This window comes from Octopus bimaculoides, chromosome 11 (genome assembly GCF_001194135.2).
Source record: "Octopus bimaculoides isolate UCB-OBI-ISO-001 chromosome 11, ASM119413v2, whole genome shotgun sequence".
Lineage (NCBI taxonomy): Eukaryota > Metazoa > Mollusca > Cephalopoda > Octopoda > Octopodidae > Octopus > Octopus bimaculoides.
Window position 1 is genome coordinate 59,700,787 of NC_068991.1, and position 24,683 is coordinate 59,725,469.

The 24,683-nt window shown below is 37.5% G+C and overlaps 1 protein-coding gene across 1 annotated transcript; it reads left to right on the forward strand.

Annotated features, from left to right (window-relative positions):
- The first annotated feature begins 7,924 nt into the window (after positions 1-7,924).
- Positions 7,925-24,505, forward strand: LOC106879606 (mitochondrial-processing peptidase subunit beta). Its single transcript, XM_014929256.2, has 12 exons — positions 7,925-8,110; positions 11,094-11,240; positions 12,639-12,855; positions 13,937-14,028; positions 16,018-16,124; positions 16,939-17,018; positions 18,444-18,556; positions 19,910-20,214; positions 21,138-21,254; positions 22,589-22,646; positions 23,692-23,767; positions 24,283-24,505. Exons 1-12 carry the CDS (start codon positions 8,042-8,044, stop codon positions 24,345-24,347), a joined length of 1,446 nt encoding a protein of 481 aa, XP_014784742.1. The 5' UTR covers positions 7,925-8,041; the 3' UTR covers positions 24,348-24,505.
- The last annotated feature ends 178 nt before the right edge of the window (positions 24,506-24,683 follow it).

The window sequence follows — 24,683 nt, forward strand, 5'->3', positions numbered from 1 at the left end:
GTGTATTATTTATGTTTGCATTTATGTCGGTAGGTAGGTAGGTAGGTAGGTAGGTAGGTATAATTTCTTGCTTGTCTCAGTTATTGGATAGAATAAGTACCAGACTTCAAGAAATAAATACTGGGGGTCGATTTCTTCGTCTAAGCTAAGGATCACCAAACTACGGTCAGTTCATCCGGCCCGCGGCCGCACTACCTTTTGTGCAAGTACCTGCAATGAGAGTTCATTCCTTCAACGATCGTGTTTTAACTTGCACTGCCGTGTTTAAACCGGTTTGAAGAGTGTCGTATATACAAGGAATAACGTCAGTGAATTATGTCATCAGCCTTTCAGTAAGTTCAGTTGTACGGAGGACAGAAGAAATTGGAGAGAACACAGTGCTACATATACGCGAGAAAGCGAGGAACTTCTTTGGTGCTGGATGAGTGTACTGATTTTTCGCGTATGTCACAACTTCTCCTGTTCATTCGTGATGTTAATTTGGACTTTCAGATCACAGAAGAGTTGGCACTCGTTTGCAGCATGCACGGAACAGCAACTGGAGAAGACATTTTCATGGAAGTGCAGAAAACTTTGCAAGACTATAACTTTCAGTGGAATCAGCTTCGATGTGTTACATTTGATGGAGGAAAAAACATGGCTGGAGTGAGGAAGGGTCTGGTGGGGCAGATCAGGACTAAGTTGGAAGATCTTCAACTCCCAGGCGTTCTGTTTATACACTGCATTACATATTAGCAAGCACTCTGTGGGAAAGACTTAGATATTTTGCATATTGAAACCAGTCGTTTCTGCGGTGGACTTCATTCGGGTTCATGCATTTAATCACCGCTAGTTCGAGGCCTTTCTTGAAGAAATTGATTCTGAATTCTGTGACTTGCCTTATTACACACCAGTGAGGTGGCTCAGCTGCGGTAAAGTCCTGTTTCGTTTTTATAAGCTCTGAAGAGGAATAGATATTTTTCTCACCGAAAAGGATAAAGCTGATCCATTTCTATCAGATCCTACATGGCTGTCAAAGTTGTCATTTTTGGTTGACATCACATCCCAGATGAATGAATTGAACTTGAAACTTCAGGGAAAGGATAACCTTATTTGTGATCTCTACAGAATCATCAAAGGATTTCGGAGAAAGCTATCATTGTTTGAAGCACAACTGGGAGGAAACTTCTCTCATTTTCAGTGTTTCAAAGAATCATATATACTCACTCCTCTTCGGTGAGAAAAATATCTATTCCTCTTCAGAGCTTATAAAAACGAAAAAGGACTGTACCGCAGCTGCGTCACTTCACTGGTGTGTGATAAGGCAAGTCACAGAATTCAGAATCAATTTCTTCAAGAAAAGCCTCGAACTGGCGGTGATTAAATACATGACCGCGAATGAAGTCCACTGCAGAAACGATTGGTTTCAATACGCAAAAATATCTAAGTCTTTCCCACAGAGTGCTTGCTGATGGAATCGCAGAAGATGTCAACCTCGAGTTTCCGATGAAGATTATTCATGACTTAAATAAAAAAAATTTGGAGAGATTTTCAGATCTCGACAGAATTGAGAGTGACAGTCTCCTGTTTCAAAATCCGTTTGATTGTATCCTTGATGATGTACCAGTCGAACTACAGTTGGCGTTCACTGATTTTCAAGCAAATGAGTTGTTGAAAGAGATATACAGAGAAAGAAAGCTTGAAGAATTTTATTGCTCCTTAACTGATGATGAGTTTTCAAATTTGAAGAAATTTGCCCCTGGTATGGCATCAGTGTTTGGAACAACATACATCTGTGAGCAAACATTTTCAAAAATTAAGTATGTGAGGTCAGCACATCGAATGAGATTGACAGATAAACATTTGAAAGCAATTCTCTTGGTTGGATGTAGCAATTTCAAAGCAAATGTTGTCAATATCTTAAAAGCTAAACACCAGTTTCACAAATCTCATCAAAATTTTTTTGCTACTTAGTTTGTGAGATTCGGATATGTGCACACTGGGTGTGATATAACTATCCTATTGCTAACGTCACTCTCTTTGATAACTTTTTGACAAATAAATATGTTGGTTTGTTTTTATTTTTTTGTGTATTCACTGTATTGAACTAAATGGTTGTACGGCCCGCGCTTGTCATTCTCTCAGTTATTTGGCCTGCTGTGAAAAACATTTGGTGACCCCTGGTCTAAACTCTTCAAGTCAGTGCCTTAGCATGGCCGCAGTCCAATGACTGAAACAAGTAAAAGGTAAAAAAAAAAACATTGGGTGGTGAATGCGCAAAAACGTTAGAAATGCCGGACGAGGTGCCTTGTGATAATTGTCTGATTCTTCAAGTTCTGAATTCAAATCCCTTCGAACTCAACTCTCCTTATCATTCCTCGAGGTACAATAGAAAGTATTATGATATTCTATGAGTCTCTTCGTGCCACAATTGTACCTACTCCAATCGAAGAAAAAGTTATCATTCTTGATGATTTTAATGCCTGAGTTGGCAGAGACCATGAGACGTGGGATGCACTAGGCCATTACAGCATCGGTAAGATGAATGCAAATAGTCTGAAGCTGCTTGAGCTCAACTCAGAGCTCAACCTAGCAATTTGCAACACATTCTTCCGCTAAAAGAAGTATAAAGTTACTTGGATACACCCAAGGTCAAAAGATGGCCATATGATAGATTTCATAGTAACCTGGAGATGAGCTCTGAATGATGTCTGCCATGTGCGTGTCATGCGTAGAGTAGAATGCAACACAGACCATAAGAGGATTCGGGGGAAATTTAAGTTACATATTCGGAAAAAATCTTGTATGTGTGGGATCAAAACTCTGAAACGTATTGATGTTGGGAAGTTAAAACAGCAAGAGATACTTGAGGCTTTGAATAAACGTTTGAATGCTATTGACTTCGGGGATCAATTGTACACTGCAGGAGCAGAAGAACTTAGATTCATGGAAAAAAAAAACCTAAAGATTGGTTTGATGATAATAATCTGGTTATCAGCCAACTTTTAAAGAAAAAATATGCTCTTCATGAAAAGCTTCTGAGAGAGCGTCCTACGAATTTAACAGCTATTAAAACGACATATAAAGAGCTGAGAAGGCTTTAAAATAAGTGGTAGTTGAAGATCTCTGAAGATATTCAAAGTGCTTGTAACGCAAAGGATTTAAAATTGATCTATAGTCTTTTGTGCGTAGAAAATGGTTCAACAACTTCGTATATTGTTTCCATTAGGTCCAAAGACAATACTGCCGTTATCAAGGAGTCAGAGAAAATCCTTCACTGATTTATTTGATAATCCATCCTCAGTTAACCATGATGTGATAGATGGTATCACCCAATGTGTTGTAAATTTCAGAATGGATCGATTACCAAATTATAATGCGGTTAAAATGGCCATCAACCAGTTAAACACAGGTAAGGCACCTGGATCAGATAGAATTCCTCTGGAACTGTTAAAGGTTGGTAATAAGAACATGACACAAACAATACTTCATCTCATCACAGAGTGCTGGGATGGAGCTTCTATACTACAAGACTTGATAGCTGGTATCTTGGTGACTTTGTTTAAAGGCAAGAGGAATAAAGGAATCTGCGATCACTACCGCGGCATCACTCTGTTGGAGTCTGTGGGAAAAGTTCCTGCTAGATTATTGATGAACAGGTTGATGAAGGACATTTGTCCTACAGTAATCCTTGAATCACAAAGTAGCTTTAAATCTGGCAGATGGACGATTGATATGATCTTCTCAGCAAGGTAGATTCAGGATAAATGTATTGAGCAGCAGGTTCCTCTGTATCAGGTCTTTATTGATTTGACAAAGGCCTTTGATACGTGAACAGAAGCGCACTGTAGAAAATATTAGGAAAAAAAGGGTTCCCACCAAAGTTTATTATATGCTCGTTCGACTGCACAGAAATATGAAGGCTCGGGTTGGCTTGAATGGAAAATTGTCCAATGAAATCCCAGTTGATAACGGGGTGAAGCAGAGAGATATCCTGACTCCCACACTGTTCTCAATATGCTTTGCTGTGATGCTGACTCATGCATTCCAGGACTGTGCAGAGGGTATTCTATTGCGAATTAGAACTACAGGAAGGGTCTTTGACCTAAGAAGGTTCAATTTCAAATCCAAGGTGATTCCAAATATTAATTAGAGAACTCTTGTATGCAGACGATGTTGACTTTTTGGTTCACTCTCAGGATGACATGTAGCACATCATAGATTGTTTTGCAGCATCTTGTAATGCTTTTGGCATAGAAATTAATTTAAAAGAGTCCAAGGTAATGTTCACCCCATCACCAGTGGAAGCATGTATCGAGCCAAATATAATGGTACATGGAACTAGGTTACTAGATTGGGTGTAGTTGAAACTTTTGTTTCCCAGGGTAGTGCATTATCAAGGGATGGTTCTCTGGATGCAGAAATACACCTGCGCATTTAGAAGGTCTCTGTAGCCTTTGGAAAACTCGAAAAGAGAGTGTGGGCAGATCATGGCATCAATATCAAGACCAAGATCAGTGTGTTCAAGGCCTGCATTCCAAGTGCTCTGTTGTACTCTTCGGAAACATGGACAGTACAATCGTAAGCACCTTAATTTGCTTGAACACTTTAACCAAAAGTGTTTAAGAAGCATCCTAAACATCAAATGACAACAGAAAATACCTGACACATTAATCCTTACAGATGTTGGCTGCACGAGCATCGAATCTACCATGATATCCTCTCAAATGCGTTGGGTAGGCCATGTTGTGCGCATGAATGAAGAAAGACTCCCAAAGCAACTATTTTACAATCAATTGCACTCTGGGAAACACCTTCAGCACAAACCAAGAAAAAGATTTAAAGATTGCATAAAAAACGGCCTTAAAGATCTTCAGCTTGAAGATCAGAACTGGGAAGTGGTTGCGCTTTAAAGAGGAATAAATGGAAAGGATATGTGAAGGAAGGCTGCAGAATGTTTGAATAGAGATGTCTTGATTATGAAAATTTTAAACGCCAGCTTCGAAAACGTCACAGTATGAACATTAATAAGAACATAGTGAGCTGTATTTGTGATGTTTGTGGTTGTTTACGGCTCTCTAAATCTGGATACATCACTCATTTAAAATCATATAAAAAGCCAACTATAAGCAGCTATGTCCCTCCAACGCTAGGTGAGACATGTGTGGTGTGAAAAAAGATCTGCAAATCAATATCTGGTCTTAAAAGGCATATGAGGGTACATAAGGATGACATCCCACGAGTTGACCCATAAATCCAAGAGGGCACATCTTTTGTCTGTCACGTTTGCTGCAGACCGTACGAATCTACTACTGGACTTAAAAGCCACATAAGGGGTCATGGACGAGCGTTTGGGGCTGATGATGGTTGGTGGGGGGAGGGGTACATGGGGAGATGGCAATCATCTGCAAAGATGGAGCAATCACCATGTATGTATGTGTATGTATGTATGTATGTATGTATGTGTATGTATGTATGTATGTGTATGTATGTATGTATGTATGTGTATGTATGTGTATGTATGTATGTATGTATGTATGTATGTAGTACGTACGTCATTGTTGTTGTTCAGACAGGTGTTACCGTTTTTTTTTTAACGTAAAGTGCACCTGAAGGGAAATTGGTTGGTGTTCAGAGGCTTATCTGAGAGTTCGAAAGTATTAACAGCATTCAACCCACTGTAACCATGTATTCCATTGGTGAAGGTTTTATCTCAAAACATCCAAAATTTCTATGCAGCGAGAAAAAGACCGCTCTCGAGATGCTTACAAATGAATCCACACAACCATCATTCGGGACAAAATAGTAGGGGAAGCAACTCCAAATGAGTTATTTGCGAGTTACTTCCCTTGCGCTAAATTTACCAATGTAAGTAGCATAAGATGTAGAAGAATGATGTTGTAAGAGGTAATCTTCCAGTTTAGGGCGGTAAAAAAAGTAAATAAAAATACACAAGGGAAATAACTTAACGTCTTACTAGTATTATCCGTACAACTCTGAAATGTGTTTTTTTTTAGCTGTTTTTAAATAAATCACACACGTGTTTTTTTGTTTTATTTTAACAAGTTCACATGGTACTAAACAATCGTTGCAGGTAAACTTATTCCTAATAAGCCGACGGCGCGCACACCATTCCAACATTTTGTGTCTTGAACTGCTGCATAATTCACTAATGTTCTTCTAATATGATTAATTGACGAGTGAGTATTTCATTTTCAGGAACAATAAGTTGTTGTGCAGCCGGTCTTCCATGCGGGATTTTCGATCTCTCAGCCAGTACTATGATATTCAATGACGTGTGTGATTTATATATAAACAGTTAACTTCAATCAAATCACGTGTGTGATTTATTTATAAACAGCTAAAAAAAAACACATTTCAGAGTAGTACGGATAATACTAGTAAGACGTTAAGTTATTTCCCTTGTATATCTTTTATTTACTTTTTTTACCGCCCTAAACTGGAAGATTACCGTTGTAAGAAATTATAGCAAGTATGAGGTACTAGACAGTCGAAAGCTTTGCTGAAAGCAAATACATTTTTTCGACGCACTTCTCACAGGTGAATGGCCGCTAGTGATTGACATAGGAGAGTTGGTCGACAATAGAAGGACATGGCTAGTAGTATAGCTACACAAACGTGCTCCTACCTGACTTTGTTATCTCATAACTTTCAGAAAAATAGATATTTTTTGAAGAAATTCTCGACAGATAACTTTCAGATGGTGAGGATTCCGATTATATCAGAATTTGTTGCGGAAATTTTTTTTCTAGTGGTGGCGATGTGTTTCGGATAATTCACACCAGTGTTTCCCCATAATTTTCAGAAGAATTGATATTTTTTAATGAAATTTTTTAGGCAACAAATTCAGTGGAGTTACTTGTGTAGGTATGTTGTAGAAGTTAACAGTTGTTTTCAACACTTTTTAAACGTTGGTAGAGTGAGCATCCGATCGAGAATTGTTGCCGTTTAGACTTCCAAGTTAGTCGTGATTAGGAGGAACTGTGATCAAAGCAAGACATTCCAATATCGACCATCTCGTCTTCTTATATATCTAGCACAACAATATATATACATATATATATATATATATATATATATATATCAAAATAAGCAACATATATGTATATATAGTCAATAAATCATACGAGGGGCATTCATTAAAGATTTCCCCTGACCCACATCCCAAGGACTGGAATAAACGAAACTTGGCATAATTATTAGTCCCCTACATTAGCCACCACTAGTGGTGACACACTTCTCCCATCGCTTTATGCAGCTGTAGAAGTCGGAAATAAGTTCATCATCATCCGAAAAGTGCATCCCCTTCAAAAAAGACTTCGTGGTGTGTGTGTGTGTGTGTGTGCATAAGGCGAACTGGAAGAATAGTGAGCACATTGTATACGACGAGCTTAAAATAAATTCCTATTTTGTTAGTAACCAAATTTTCAACACTACATAAGTCTTGCATGCTGTTGATGAAAATCACATTCAATTTTTTCTTTTTAACTTCCTACTATGGGCACAAGGTCTGATTTGAAGGCAAGAGCTTAAGTCGATTACATAGACCCCAGAACTCGATTGATATTCTATTTAATCGACCCCGAAAGTATAAAAGGCAAAGTCGACCTCGTCAGAATTTGAACTCGGAACGTAAAGACGAAAGAAATGCCAGTAAGCATTTTGTCTGGCACGGTTATGATTCTGCCAGCTCTTCGCCTTTATTTCTAGAGATTAAAGAGTTAGAAGCATCAAAAATTATGCAATTTGTGGTTGGACAGAATTTAACAAGATCCCTGGACAACATTCTTCAGCGTGTCTTTTTTTTCTAGGACTGTACGGTGTAGTTAAAGGAAGATTTGATTGCTATGTCTAGCAGGTCGATTGATACTATAGATATTTCTTAGACTACATACACCTTTTTTTTTAAAGAAAATACGGTTGTGTTTTAAAAAAAACATTTGGTTGCTATATCAAGCAAATCGATTAACTACATACGTATTTCTTCGCTGCTTCATACGTAAATACTACTTCCGGTGGAAGACCTCGTCTCTCTTACATCATGGCTACCAAACGCCTCTTACAGTTCTCCTTGTCTCTCCTCACCAGACAAGCACAAGCTCGTTCTCAGGTATATTTCTCTTATTATTATTTGCAAGTTATCATATTTTATCATTCATCAACACCAACATTATTCTAGCGAATTTTAGACAGCCTCATGCCGAGGTCATCACTTTGAATATTATTATACTTCCGACGGCAAAGGACACCTTGTGCATGTGTGTGTGTGTATATATATTATATATATATATATATATATATATATATATATATATCGTATCATATGTAATTGGTTTTTACTATTCTTCTAATTTTTAATTGACCTTATTTAATTATCAAAAGCTTCGCGCTTAAACTACTAATTATCTGGAACCTTTCCTGTTTGTAACTCCAATACAAACCAAAAATGAATGACCTACCGTGAAATAGTCTTTGTTTACTTTTTACAAAATTATAAAAAGTATATATGTAATGATCCAATACATATTGTTTATCTGAACGTAAAGGAAAAATGAATTATAAGAAATACTAGAATGTTCCTAATGTTTATTATTATGTTCATTAAAAATTGGTCAAAAGAATCTTGTGTATTATTTAACCTTGAAAAGTCTTATTTTTAAATGTCATCTTCTTTTCAAAGAAGAGACGGACGAGTGTATTCTATTATTGTTCGCATCGATTGTGATTGAGTTTAAATATTCATAATTAAATGAATAATCAAAGTATTTGAAAGAAATGTTAATATTTCTGTTGTATAAAGTGTGTGCTTCATTATTCGAGAATCATCCCAGCATTTGTGAGCGTGACTATTTTCTCACACACACACAAAATATATATATATGTATATATTCTCTCTCTATATATATATATCCTTTTAGTGTTGACTCTCACAAGAATGAGCATTCAATAATAGAGATTAATAATATATTTTATTCTGGTTGAATCAGTCTCTGACTACCACAACTGCCGATGCATAAGACCCTGAGCACCCACAAACGTAGCAAGAGACTGATTCTAACCAATATATATATGTGCGTGTATATAATTTTTTCATTTTTCTTATCAATTTCTGTTCATGTCTACGCATCCTCATATTAGAGTGGGTGGGCGTTTACACATTTCAATCTGAAATTCGATTTGCCTTATCTATATTTAAAAATAAACTGATTTTAACTTCAAATGTTGACCAGTTATCTATCTATCCATCTGTAGTTTTTGTATCCCCAGATGTCTTCAATTTCTTGCTTCAACCAAGTCATCTTTTGTCTCTGCTATTTTCAAGAAAAGCCTGACCAAATACATTTCTCACTTATCCTCAAATATAAACAAACCTAAAACTCCTCCAGTGACATTGCATCAATCTCTTATTGTGAAACTAACTTCTTGTCGTGTTAGCAAAATACATCTTTCCTCGTTTATCACAAGGGTTTAGTGAAGGCATGTGGTTTACTGGCTATGGTATTCGGTTCACAATCGTATGGTCATTTGATTTCAGGCGGCGCATTGTGTCCTTCAGTAAGACACTTTGTGTCACATTGCTCCAGTCCACTCGGCTGACAAAAGTGAGTTGTACCCGTAATTCAAAAGGCCACCCTTGTCACATCCGGTGTGCCATGCTGAATCTCCCTGAGAACGTGCTCAGCCACTTGTATGTTAATTTCATGAGCAGGCTATTCCACTGATCAAATCAACTGGGACCCTCATCATTGTAACCAATGGAGTACCAGCTAATTAAATCACAATGGTTTAGCTTCAGAAGAAAAGAAGCACCTCCATGCACTTTGTAAATGGAACAAATGATAGATTCATTGTCACCAAACTTATGGCTACATGTATTTGAATGTGGGGTTGATATCTGATTAGTTTAATACTCTGCCTCAGTGTGATGCTGAAATATTCTAAGTTAGAAGGTGAACCTGACCTTTAGCTACTTCAGGCGAATAATACCGTGAAATAGACATGCAGTCTACCACAGTATACATAGTCTATGCTGTGAAATGCCCTGATCAGGGCTTTGGGGTGAACTGTATGCTAAAGTGTAAATGGGCAGTAGACCTCACACTAAAGTAGCACCTGTCTAATTATGCCAACACTGTGAAAGTTACTTTCACTATATTAACAGTATGAAGGTGTAAAGCTAACCTCCAACAATGTCAACACAGAATTAGTTGTGATTTTCACTTCTTGAGTTAACAATTGTATGAAATCACCTCAGAACTGTATTCCAATAGAGGTTCAGGCATGACTAAGAAGCTAACTTTGCAACCATGTAGTTTCAAGTTCAATCCCACTACATGGCATCTTGAGCAAGTGTCTTTTGTAATATAGCTTTGTGCAACCCAATGCCTTCTGAGTGATTTTGGTAGAAGGAAACTCTGTGGAAACCCACCATGTGTGCGTGCGCGTGTGTTTGTCTCCCACCACACTTAAACAATCAGTGTTGGTGTAGTTACACCCTGTAACTTAGCTGTTTGGTAAAAGAGACTGCTGGGGGTTGATTTGTCCAACTAAACCCTTGGGTGGGGGGGTGCCCCAGCATGGCTGTAATCCAATGATTAAAATGAGTAAAAGATTTTAAAAAATACACTTTCTCCACCTCATCAGTGTAATATCCAACTGATCCTTTCATTGTTCAATTCCTTATCCACTCTATGTCTATCACGAACCTAGGACTCTTCTATAGTCTCAGGCCAACCAAACTATTGTGAGTAAATTCAGTGGACAGAAACTGAAAGAAGTGTGTGTGGTATGTATGTATTTGTGTGTCTCCTTGACTTGATATCACATCACAGTTGTAAATAGGTGTCACTGTCATACAAGTAGTGTCATTCATTTTCAATATTCTACAGAAACATGACCATGGGTGAATATTATCTTGCTTAGAAACAGTAAGGGTTAGTGGCAGGAAGAGTATCTGGCCATAGTAAAATTGCTTGAACCAACTCCATCTGACCCATGCAAGCACAGTAAAGTTAACATTAGAATGGTGATAATGTCACAAAATACTTTGTGCTAATTGTAATTTTTCTTGATGTTTTTGTTTTCCTTTCAAGGTACCTCTTAGCATCAGCAGACGATGGCGATCGGCAAAAGCTGCCACTTACGAACAAACACTGTTGAATGTACCTGAAACTCAAGTGACAACTTTGGCCAATGGTATACGAGTTGCAACTGAAGACTCTGGGATTCCCACTTGTACTGTAAGTTTCTGCTTTTTAATGTAAACTTTTAACAAACATAGCATTTAATTCTTACTACTATAGGCACAAGTCCTGAATTTCAAAAGAGGGGACTAGTCAATTACATTGACTCCAAAAGATGAAAGGCAAAGTGGAATTTCAATTTTGAATGTATTGACAGACAAAATACTGCTAAGTATTGAATTCCAGGGTTATATTTTTTTTAAGAAGGGCTGCATTAAGTATTTAACGCACAATATATGCAAGATGTTGTAAAGGTAGTAGGAGGAGAGATAAATGTATCAGAGTAGGAGTGGAGATTCTGACCCAAGTTTGCATTATTTTCTATAAACAAATCAACAGTGATGTGATTGAAAGATCTCACTTTAAAAGTTCATTAATGTTTTATATATATATACTAGACTACCTGTGACCCATTGGGTCACTGACGGCTCAGGTTATAAAACATTGAAGCTGATTTTCAACATAGCATTGAAATGAAAGTTAATTTTATGATGATTCAGTTAAATATTTCAATTCGTTTGTGTCATCATAGGACTGGTTTACAAGTTCATGTTTAAGGTTTTATTGATTATTTACAGCATCTAATAGAAATAAAATGTCCAGGATGAACTTGAACTCCAGTAACAGCATTTATTTATGGCTTATGTGCATACTTCTACAAAAATGCAAAAGGAATTGTTATATAACATAAACATAAAATTAATGGAAACAATTTTCACAGTATTATATATCCCCGTTTCAGGGTTATGTTACTTTCGGAGTATTTTCCCATTATGCGCCATTTTAGCTATTTATGAAGGTACCCCAAAATAAACATATATCTTGGAAATCCATGATCCGATTAACTAGAAACTTGTTTTATTCCATTTGTGTTCACATTTCAGGGGTACCTTACCTTCAGAGTATTTTCCCATTATGCGCCAGTTTGGCTGTAATGAATTACAGACAAGCACGCACACAAGCAAGCAAACAGTCTCAGTTTTAGTAGTATATAGATATGTATGTGTGTGTTGTAATGAGCTGTGCTATTATTAGTGTTTTTTTCTCTTTGGCTTGTACAAATGTCTTCTCCTATAGCCCTGGTCCAACCAATGCCTTGTGAGTAGATTTAATAGATGGACACTGAAAGGAGCCTTACTTGGAATAAGCAAGGGTTGGTGATGGGAAGAGCATCCTGCCATAGAGAATGCATCACATCAAATTCCATCCAGCCCATGCAATCACAGAAAAGTGGACATTCAAATGATGTTAATGATATCTATTATAATAATCCGTGCCATTGTTATTGTTTGTTTTTAAGTTATGTATCTGACTGTTGTAACAATTTGTGTTATTCTTCTTCTTTGTGTATGCATCTCTTATAATGTACTATTCTTGTTTTGTTTTCTTCTCAAGGTTGGCTTGTGGATCGATGCTGGCAGCAGATTTGAAAACGACAGCAATAATGGTGTGGCACATTTCTTGGAGCATATGATATTCAAAGGAACATCAAAACGTTCCCAAACTAGTCTGGAGCTTGAAGTTGAAAACATGGGTGCCCATCTGAATGCCTACACTTCTCGTGAACAGACAGTCTATTATGCCAAGTGCTTCAGTAAAGATTTACCACAAGGTTATTATTATTATTAATATTAAGACAGTGAGCTGGCAGAATCGTTAGCATGCCAGGCAAAATGCTTAGCAACATTTCATCCATCTTTATATTCTGGGTTCAAAATCTGCCAGGGTCGACTTTGCCTTCCATCCTTCCAAGGTCAATAAGTACTAGTGAAACACTGGGATTGATGTAATCAACTAGCCCCCTCTCCCCAAATTTCAGGCCTTGTGCCTTCAGTAGAAAGGATTGTTATTATTATTAACATTAGGGCGGTAAGCTGCCAGAATAACTAGCACCCCAAGCAAAATGCTTTGCGGCATTTGGTCTGGCCTTATGTTGTGAATTCAGATTCCACCAAGGTTGACTTGGCCTTTCGTCCTTTCGGGGTCAATAAAATAAGTACCAGTTTAGTACTGGGGTTGATGTAATCGACTTATCCCCTTCTTTGAATTTGCTGGCCTTGTACCAAAATTTGAAACCATTATTATTATTAGCAGCAGCAGCAGCAGCAAGCTGGCAAAACCATTAGCATTATGGGCAGAATGCTTAGTGGCGTTTCATCTGTTTTACATTCTGAGTTCAAATTCCACCGAGGTTGCCTTTGCTTTTCATCCTTTTAGGGTCCATAAAATAAGTACCAGTTGAAAACTGAGCTCAATGAAATTGATATATATATATATATATATGATGGGCTTCTTTCAGTTTATCTATACTAAATCTGCTCACAAGGCTTTCTACTATAGCCTGGGGGTCTAATAGAAGACACTTACCTGAAGTGCCACATAGTGGGAATGCACTGAAGCCTACATGGTTAGGAAGCAAGCCTCTTGACCACACAGCTATACCTGCTCAAGGATTAAATTATTCAGCATAGTAAGCCATTATTTAGATGGTGGGGTGAGGATTAAGGGAGATTTCACTGCTATTCCTAGCAGCTGAAATGACTGCTTCAAGGCTCTGATATCTCCTTGTAACCTACCCTGCCTGATACTAAGATCTTTTCTTCCACTTAGCCTAATATCACCTTCATTCATACACTTCAGCAACCCCAATGTTTTCTTGCTCTTACATGGACTTTGGTTATTTCTGATTACAGCTCTTGACATTCTTTCGGATATCATACAAAATAGCACTCTAGGTGAACAGGAAATTGAACGTGAGCGTGGAGTCATCCTTCGGGAAATGCAGGTCAGTGTGTCTTTGGTCATTCTCCAAATTACATCATCTCTCTTTCTCTATATCCCTTTGAAATTTCTGTCCTCTTTTTCATCATCATTTAACGTCTGTATGTTGAACAGTTTGACAGGATCCGATAGATCAAAGGACTGCATTGGGATCCAATATCCTCTATGGCTGGATGCCCTGCCTAATGCCAAGTTCTTCACATAGAGTGTACTGAGTGCTTTTTCATGTCTCTAGCTCTAGTGAAGTTACCAAGTAACTCACAAGACAAGATACCTTGATTGTGAGTAATAGTAAGAGGAAGTGGTTTATGCCAGGAGCTGAGAGGTAAGATTGTGATAGAGGGATAAAAATGGTGCATTGCTGAAGAGTAGTGTTTCTCAACCTTTTTACCCTTGCATAACCCTTAAAAAAATTACATATCTCAAGGAACCCCTGCACAAAAAAATTATACACCATATCTTTCTTATCATAGTTCACGTGGTAAATATCATATGTATATATATATATATATATATATATATATATATATATATATATATATAGGGTGTCCATAAATTACAGACATCACTAAATATATCCCCAATGGTTGTTATATTTTTTTGATAACATGATAGGTTAGATAGGGTGATGTCTATATTACAATAACCAATAATATGTTGTGCATGTATAGTAATATTACAATCATGAAATTAGCATTAGCTTATCTCACTCTCTTCTCACGGAACCCCTAGGTTTCCGGGGAACCTCAATTGAGAAACACTACTGTAGAGATATGTGGCTACCCCACAGGGAAAAGAGGGAAGAAGATGGAGATGATATTATTTCTTTCTCATCCCCTCTCTTCCCTTCTCTCTCACACATTCAACCCTACCATCTTATATCCCATCTAATTTTATAAACACTTCTCTAATTCTATTCCAATTTCGTATTTTCCCAGTTGAGGTTTATAGCTGTATGTTATCACACTTCTGTTAGCAGTCATCATCATCATTTAATGTCCACTTTTCCGTCCTTGCATGGGTTAGACAAAATTTCTTGAGGCAGATTTTCTACAGCTGGATGCCCTTCCCGCCACCAGCCCTTGCCTTTTTCCAAGCAAGGTAGCATTTCCCCCTAGCCTGATATGTTTTCCATGGAAGACTGGAAGCAAACAGCCTCACTTGTATGATGGTTATACTTGTTTACAACCATCACATGATGTTAAGATAAGAATGCACACAAACACTCACATGCATATTCACATGACAGGCTTCTTTCAATTTCCTCCTATCAAACCCACTGACAAGTTTTGATCAGCCCAGGGCTATAGTAAAAGACAACCGCCCAAGTTGTTGCACAGTGGGAATGAACCCAAGACCAGATGGCTGGGAAGCAAGCTTGACCACACAGCCACACCAGCATCTAAAGATGACTGGATAATATAATACAGATCTCAGTTATCCATATTGTCATTTTATGTCTGTTTTCCATGCTGGTATGGGTTAGATGGCCCTCTAATCTATGGCATAGATTAGAGGGCCACATCTTGCTCAGACGTTTTGGTCTGAGCACAGTCTTCGGCTGGAAGTGTTTTCTAACAACAACCACTTTACAGAGTGTACCACAGTGGTTCTCAACCATTTTTTTGCCTTTGGACTCCTTTGATTCCTGTTCTATTCTACTGGACTGCCATAACCATTTGGTGTGTATAAAAAACATCTTACTGTATTTTTATAATTCAATATTTTCAAGAATTTAATAACAAAAATGTATTGTAGAACATAAGCAATTTATTGCACATAAATATTTTAACAATGAATTCTTATGTGGACACCCAAGGGGTGTATGGACCCCAGTTGAGAACCACTAGTGTACTGGTGCATTTTTCCATAGCATTAACACTAAAGATGTTATCATGTCCTCAGTGTCCTTCCAACCCTATGGTATCTCTTGTCGATTCACCTACAAAGCATGAAGTGATTTAATTCCTGTTTGTTTTCGCTTGTGTTTTAGGAAGTTGAGACTAATCTCCAAGAAGTTATATTTGACCATCTTCATTCAATAGCTTACCAAGGTACACCTCTTGGCCGTACAATCTTAGGACCCACTGAGAATATTAAGTAAGCAAGCTGATATTTCTACTTATCTATGTTTCATAGCTTATTTGAGATAGATTAGTTTTAACAGCTTATCTGACAGAGATTGAAATCCATCTACCACCACAACACCCCCACCATTGGCAGCAGTTTAATGTTAACTGACAAAGTTTTTGTCTAAGATTGCGCACCAACATACCTTGACAACCATCTTGCTCTGTGTACCGTGACACATTGTCATCAAAAAGCCTGTGCTACAATCGTGTGTGTGTATGTTTAAAAGTACTCATAAAAAATACTTGATACAATCTCAATGTTTAAAGAAAGATTTTTTTTTTTTTTAAAGTTATTAACAATTTAAAAAGACAATGTCACAAACTTTTGGGGGAAGTTTTCCTATAGTGTGTGTTTTGTGTGTAAGTGCTTTCATTGTTCAGAACAACAAAAGCTCTTACACTATACAAAAACTTCTTCCACAAACGTTTGTGATATTCTTTTCAGCTAATAGTCAATAACTTTTAGAAAATCTTTCAGTGTGTATGATGAAGCTATAAGGTGATACTCCAGCATTCAACTATGAGTGCATGGCATCATATAGCAGAAACAGCTGTAAGCTAATGAAGTCCGTAATATTAATTGTTTATTCCTTTGTCATTTCAATTTCTTTATTACCACTCTATACTCAACAGATGCTTCATTTTGAAGTATATCTGAGTCCAGGTGATTAGCATGACAATGCCTATGCATTGATAGTGGCATAGAATACATTACCTCAAATCTTGTTCCTGTTAATTGATTTAATGGTTATTTTCTTTTGATTTCTTTTCATTTTCTGAAGGACTATTAACCGCAATGACCTCAAAGAATATATTTCCACTCATTATAAGGGTCCACGTATTGTCCTGGCCGCTGCTGGTGGTAAGTAACACTTTTCTTCTCGGCTGTTCTTGTTTTTTAACCGACTGCTGTTATTACATATAACTGGGGCACTAGAATATTTAATTCATTAATTTAGCAGTGTCTTCTGAAGTGGTGCAGGTTGTGATATGGTGTAGAGACACTCACTAATGACTGTAAGACAATACACATCCTCATCATTTCATATCCACTTTTCCATGCTTGCATGGGTCAAACGGAATTTGTTGAGGCAGTTTTTCTTTGGCCAGATGCCCTTCGTATTGCTAACCCTCACCTGTTTCCAAGCAAAGTAATGTTTCTCATTGCTTGACATGTTTTTCACAGAAGATTTGAAAAGAATACCCTTCCTTGTATGTTAATGATGCTCATTTTCAAGTCACATGATATGTAGACAAGTGTAAACACAAACACACACGCATACATAACGTGTGTGTGTGTGTACCACAAACATGCATACATGACAGGCATCTTTCTACCAAATCACTCACAAGGTTTTGGTCAAGCCACACCACTGATCAATCAATTAATCAATTTTATTTCAATAAAGAAAAGTTTTAATTAGATTTATGATTTCTGTAATTAATTTTTTTATAGAAGTTCATTTAAAACTATACTAGTAATACTTTGCTACAATATTTCCATATTTTTTGTGCAATAAATATAGTGTAATGTTGAAAACATTTTTATTTTCATATTCACTTTTATCTCTACCACATTCAGTCACTCTCTCCATAGAAAAAAAACACTAAATTTACTGTTACAGTCTTCTATAATGTGATAAAAATATTTGTACATGAATGTAACAGTGATGCCGTTCGTTTCCACTCAAATGTGAAAATCATGTCTTGAGAAGACCCGTCAAAGCCAAGTGAGATCATAGTGGGTGTTTTTTACGTGATATAGGTGTCATTGACCTGATACCAGCATTGGCCACGATTACGGTCTCACTTGGCTTAACAGGTCTACACAAGTATGGTATATCGCCAAAGGTCTTGGTTACCTGTCACTGCCTCCAACCATAAGGTCCAACACTTGAATGGTGCTTTTTACATTCCACCAGCACAGGTGCCAGACAGACAGCATGGACATCGGCTACGACTATGATTTCACTCGGTTCAACAGGTCTTCACAAGCACAACATATCACCCAACGATTGAAATAGGTGAGGGTTGGTGACAGGAAAGGCATGCTGCTGTACAAAATCTGCCTCAACACATTTCACCCCACTCACATGGATTCCTCTTATAGCCACTGTATACTCTGCAGATTTGGTTCTTGGTAAAGATTTCAGAGGTGTAAGTTCACACCATTTGAGCACTACTAAGTGTGTTTTCTATATTGGGCATCTCTGGATCTCATTTGTTGACTCTATATGTGTGTGTGTGTGTTCGAATTGTTATATTGATGTTTTTGTTTATCTTGTAGGTGTGAACCATGACAATCTGGTCAAGCTATCTGAGCAGTATTTTGGCAACATTACTGCTGGTTATGATTCAGAAATCCCCATCAGTGCACCTTGCCGCTTTACTGGCTGTGATGTAGGTATATCTCCTCATAATAAACAACTAAACAATCATTATCATCATCATCCACTTTCCTAGCTGGCATGGGTTGGTCAGAAAACTGATTTGGCTAGGTTTCTACGGCTGGATGCCTTTCCTAACGCCAACCACTCCAAGAGTGTAGTGGGTGTTTTTTATGTGGCATGGGTGCCATTGACCTGATACCGGCATCAGCCACAATTACGGTCTCACTTGGCTTAGCAGGTCTACACAAGCATGGTATATTGCCAAAGGTCTTGGTTACCTGTCACTGCCTCTATAATGTCCAACGCTTGAATGGTGCTTTTTACATGCCACCAGCACAGGTGCCAGTCAGATGGCACTGGCACTGGCCACGACTATGATTTCACTTGGTTCAACAGGTCTTCACAAGCACAACATATCACCCAACAATTGAAGGGTGCTTTTAATAGGTCAGTTACAGGACACTAGCATCAACTATGACTATGATCTCACTTAGCTTTTTCGAGTGTTCTCAACCACGACTCATCTCCAAAGGTCTTGGTCACTTGTCATTGCCTCTGTGAGACCCAACATTCGAAGATTATTCTTCACCATAACCATTTTTAACATTTTGGGTTTTAAAAAATTTTTTTTTACCATGTCCATCTTCACCAGCAGACTTTTGCCTTACACTAGCCATTCCTTGCCATCCAATCTTGTGCTTCGCTAGTTTTAGCAAATCAATTTACATTTTCTTTAAGAAAGGGTATATTTGATAATGTGGTCTTAGATATTCTATGTCTGAAAATAAAATATAAAAGACAGCAGGAATGTTGTTGACCTGCAATTAAACAAATACAACAGCAGTATCATGAAACCTTTATTTGTCATAGCTGGTGTATGTATTATGTACCAGTTTTTGTATTTATGCATAAAGTACTTGTGTGTGTGTATTTATGCATAATATACCAGTGTGTATATTTATGAAGAGGTGCTGGAAAGTTCCTGGCTTTAAGAGTATCATGAAAGGCCTAGTTGGTGGTCCAAAGTTCTGAGTTTTTTTTTTTTTTTTTTTTACAGGGCTTAGAAAAACTAAAGGACCACTTCAATAAGTGTGTGAATCTGAGAGGGGAATATGTTAAATAAGAGCATAACTGATCATCCCATACTTTCTTCTACCCAAAGCCAGGAACTTTTCGGCACCCCCTCATATATATATATGTATATATATATATATATATATATATATATATATATATATATATATATATATATATATATAATGGACCAAAGTGTGTTTGTGTATTTATGCATAATTACCAGTGTGTGTGCATGTTTATACATAACATATCAGTAAGTTTATGTTTAACTTTGATTTCTTCACAGATTCGTGTACGTGATGACGACATGCCATTGGCTCATATTGCTTTGGCAGTGGAAGGATGTGGCTGGAGTAATGCAGACAATATTGCTTTAATGGTGGCCAACACTCTGATTGGTAGCTGGGATCGCAGTCATGGCGGTGGTGCCAATTTGGCCGGGCGTTTAGCTAGCAATTCTGCCAGAGGCAACCTCTGCCACAGCTTCCAGGCCTTCAATACCTGTTACACAGACACCGGGATGTGGGGCATCTACTTTGTGTCAGAGAAACTTTCAATTGATGACATGATCTTCAACATACAGAATGAATGGTAAGTTGCTTTTCAGCATCAGCATCATCATCATCATTGCTGTTATTGTCTCCATGGCCAGATGAATAATTGGTTGGATTAGCACACGGTGAAAATATATTGCAGAAATGATTAAGTGTATGTAGGACTGAAGAATGTTTTTTTAATACTTGATCCCTCTCTCTTTCTCTCTCTCTCTCTCTTTCTCTCCCCCTCTCTCTCTCTCTCTCATATTAGTTGTTAAAGAATGAGTGTTGTTTACAGTACACAATGACAACTGGGAATCCTTCTATTCTTCTACTTGTTTCAGTCATTTGAGTGCAGCCATGCTGGAGCACCACCTTTAGTTGAGCAAATCGACCCCAGGACTTACTTTTTGTAAGCCTAGTACTTATTCTATCGGTCTCTTTTGCCAAACTGCTAACTTACAGGGATGTAAATGCACCAGCATTGGTTGTCAAGCGATTTTAGGGACACGCACACACACATACTCATATATATATACACGACAGGCTTCTTTTCAGTTTCCATCTACCAAATCCTCTCACAAGGCTTTGGTCAGCCTGAAGCTATAGCAGAAGACGCTTGTCCAAGGTGTTACACAGTGGGACTGAACCCAGAACCATGTGGTTGGTAAGCAAGCTACTTACCACACAGCCACTCTTGCACCTGGAAATTATTTTTTTTCTCCATAACCTCAACAACCAGTAAAATAATACTTTAGGGTGTAGTGTAGCTAGAAAGAATACATGAAAACTAGGATTTGACAGAAGTGCTTAAAGCAGAATCTGCTAATGGTATTCAAGGGTTGTTATATCTTCTGTCAGTGAGATTAGAGCCTTCATTAACAGGTCCATTTTGTTACAGTCAGATAATTACTTCTATTACCCAAATACCAACAAAGCCAAAGTTGTGAAACTATCTCTCCCCATTTTTCCTCACAGGATGCGTCTCTGTAGCAACGTGACTGACTTTGAAATTCAGAGGGCTAAGAATTTGTTGAAGACAAACCTTCTCCTTCAGCTTGATGGTTCCACTCCTATATGTGAAGACATTGGCAGGTCAGTATTATTGTTGTTAAGTAACCTTTTTTGATTTGCATGTGTTTTTCCTGCTGAGTCAGGTTGTGTGATGATAGCCACCACTACTGCTATCGATGTATTTTCCGACATACAGATCAAATTCTTCAGAGCAAAATTTACACCTACAATTATGTTAGTCGACTTAGACACCAAGACGACTTGGTGATGTGAAATGCAGCAGGTTTTGGATAAATAGCAACAATGCTTGAATATTTATACTAAATATTATATTGCCTTGCATGCCAGAAAACATTGCACCCTACATTGATACCCCACACCTGTTTCCAGTCTAATAGGCTATAAAGCACATTACTGTTACGTCAGTTTTATTTAGTAATCAATAACTTTGAGGGTTAAGATATTGGACTACTGACCAACAAGTCCATGATCCAAAACCTTAACCTTCACATCCGTTCCAGTTTCTTTCACTGGCACTAGAACTGGTTCCACTCTTCATTCACAGCTGAGTGTTTGGCAGTAAGAGAGGTCATCCAATACAAACTGTAATTACTTGTGTGTAAATTGCTCTGCCCCCGAATTTAGTGTTTAATCTTGATACAAAATTTTTACATCTCATAGTTTTAGCTTATGTCACACCCCAGTTTTTTCAATGAAAATCAAGTATAAAATATTTATACCCTAGTAAATATAGTGTACCTTCATTATCATTGCTTTACGTCCTCTTTTCCATGCTGGCATGAGTTGGGTGGATTTTTTTTTTTTCTCAAGCAGTATTCTACAACCAGTTCTCCTTTTAGTTGCCTCTTAAGACATGCAATGAAGCTGGGATTCAATAAGTACAGCAGTGTGGAAAATGGATGAAAACAACAAAACTGAAATGAAGATCTCTCTATAAAGTACCTTAACTGACAAGCATTCAATATTTATTCTCCCCACACTGTATGACATTATCTATTGTACATTTGTAAATAGTTAGTCCTGTTGCAAAGCCTGGACAGGGAGGCTGATTGGCTGGTTGATTGATGAAATCTTCAGTGTTAATCATGTAACCCAATGGCTTATGAGACTAATTGTCATAACAACAATGTGTATCACTGCTAAATTTCATGGATTAACTTCAGTATTTTTGTCAGGAAGGTTGAGAGGATATTGGGTGTGGTGCTTAAGGGTACCATGCTACTAGTCTAAGATGGTCATGGATCCAAATTTTTTTTCACTCATTTAGGGATCAACTGAATGCTTTACTACAATGTATCATCCTCGTTCTTTCACAAGCCCTTACACATAGTTACATTGTCTCATTCACACTCAAACCTTCATTTGTACCTCTCTCTTTCTTTCTCTCTTTTCAGGCAAATGCTTTGTTATGGCCGAAGGATTCCATTACCAGAACTGGATGCAAGGATTGATGTAAGTCATTTCTACTACCCTCACTTTCACCCATCCATCCACAAACACTATCTCCACTCATCAGCCCTCTAAACACCATCAGTTCAATCCAAACAGTTTACCAACACAATCATCTGTATATTTTTAAACTCTCAAAAGCTTGTCATTATTGTAAGACATAAAACCAGTAGAATTGGTGGTGTGTCAGACAAAATGCTTTGTAGCATTTCTTGCAACTCCCTAAATTCCACCACGGTCAACTCTGCCTTTCATTCTTTCGGGGTTGATAAAATAAAGTACCAGACAAGAATTACTGGCTTTGAACTCTGCAATATATATTGATCATTACTGTAAGATTTTGTTGTGTTTTAGGAGGGTCATTTCACTAATAACACACACACACACACCGGCTCAATATCACTTCTTTCTCATTAGTCATTGTTAAATATCTATTCAGCCTACTAATCGATCGTTTGTATAATATGTTGGTTAAACAATAAAGTGAGAGTGCATGGCTCAGTGGTTAGCGTCAGGCTCGCAATCATGAGGTGTTGAGTTAAATTCACGGTCTGGGCTATGTGTTGTGTTCTTCAGCAAGATACTTTATTTCACATTGCTCCAGTTCACTCAGCTGTAGAAATAAGTTGTGACGTCACTGGTACCAAGCTGTATCAACCTTTACCTTTCTCTTGGATAACATCAGGGGCATGGAAAGGAAAGGCTGGTATGCATGAGTGACTGCTGGTCTTCCATAAACAACCTTGCCTGGACTTGTGCCTCGGCGGGGAACTTCGTAGGTGCAATCCCATAGTCATTCATGACTGGAAGGGCTCTTTACCCTTTAAACAATAAAATAGTTGTATGTTAGTCGAAATCTATTCATTGCTATTTGCAACCTTATCAATGACATGCCTCCTCTCTTCAAGGTCTGCCTTGAGTCTCATATCCTTGTGATAATATGTCAGTTTAAAATATCACAGTAAATACCTTTTAAACAAATCTCTTCTACTCACATGTCTTACCCTGGTTTTATTTTTTTTTTTTTTTTCTCTCTCTCTTTCTACAGGCTGTAGATGCAGAAACCATCAAGTCAGTATGCACCAAGTATTTATATGACCAGTGCCCTGCTGTGGCTGCTGTAGGTGAGTAGTTATAAGTGTGTATATGGTGTGTGCCTGTGTGTCTTTTTATTGCTGCTCAATGCTCTAGCTCAGTGATTCTCAATTAGGGTCCATATAAGATTTTGTTGTTAAGATTTATCTGCAATAAATTGGTTATACTTCTACATAACCCTTTTGATACCAACCCACTTGATCCTACCCTTGGTCCTTTGAAAAAACTTCCAGTTTTTAAAGGATCTAAATTAAAACCTCTCATCACAATTTCATGTTAATTTATGTTCCGAGCACAAACTTAATAATTATAGTTATTTCACTAAATCCTTCATCAAATTCAAAACTAATTGAAATAAATGCAGTGTATTTCAATGGAAATATCGTAACAAAACAGTTAAAATATCAACTGAAACTCTTGAACAGTGTGCTTTGTTAGGTACTTAATTATAAAAGGGTCAAAAGAAAATGTTTGAATTCTGTTTTGTTTTTTTATTATTAATCATTCCAAGAGTCTCTATACTTGTTTCTTCTTATCATTTCAGGACCTATTGAACAGTTACCAGATTACAATCGTATCCGTGGTAGTATGTACTGGGCCAGATTATAATGTAGACCTAAACTGTATAGCGAATCATCTGAGCATGATGAAATAAGTTATGGAAGTCCTCTTATGTTTACCAACTTTCTCACACCACACACACACACACACACAATTGATGTAGTGGTTCTTTATGGATAAATAAAGAGTTACCTGTATCAAATGTTGCCATTGTATTGTTATTACTATTATTCTTGTCAGGTGATAGAATACCAGGTGAAAACACTATGTATTTTAATTACATGAATTTATGCTTTCATTTCCATTTCCGTTGCCAGTACTGCCTGACTGGCCTTCGTGCCGGTGGCACGTAAAAGCACCCACTACACTCTTGGAGTGGTTGAC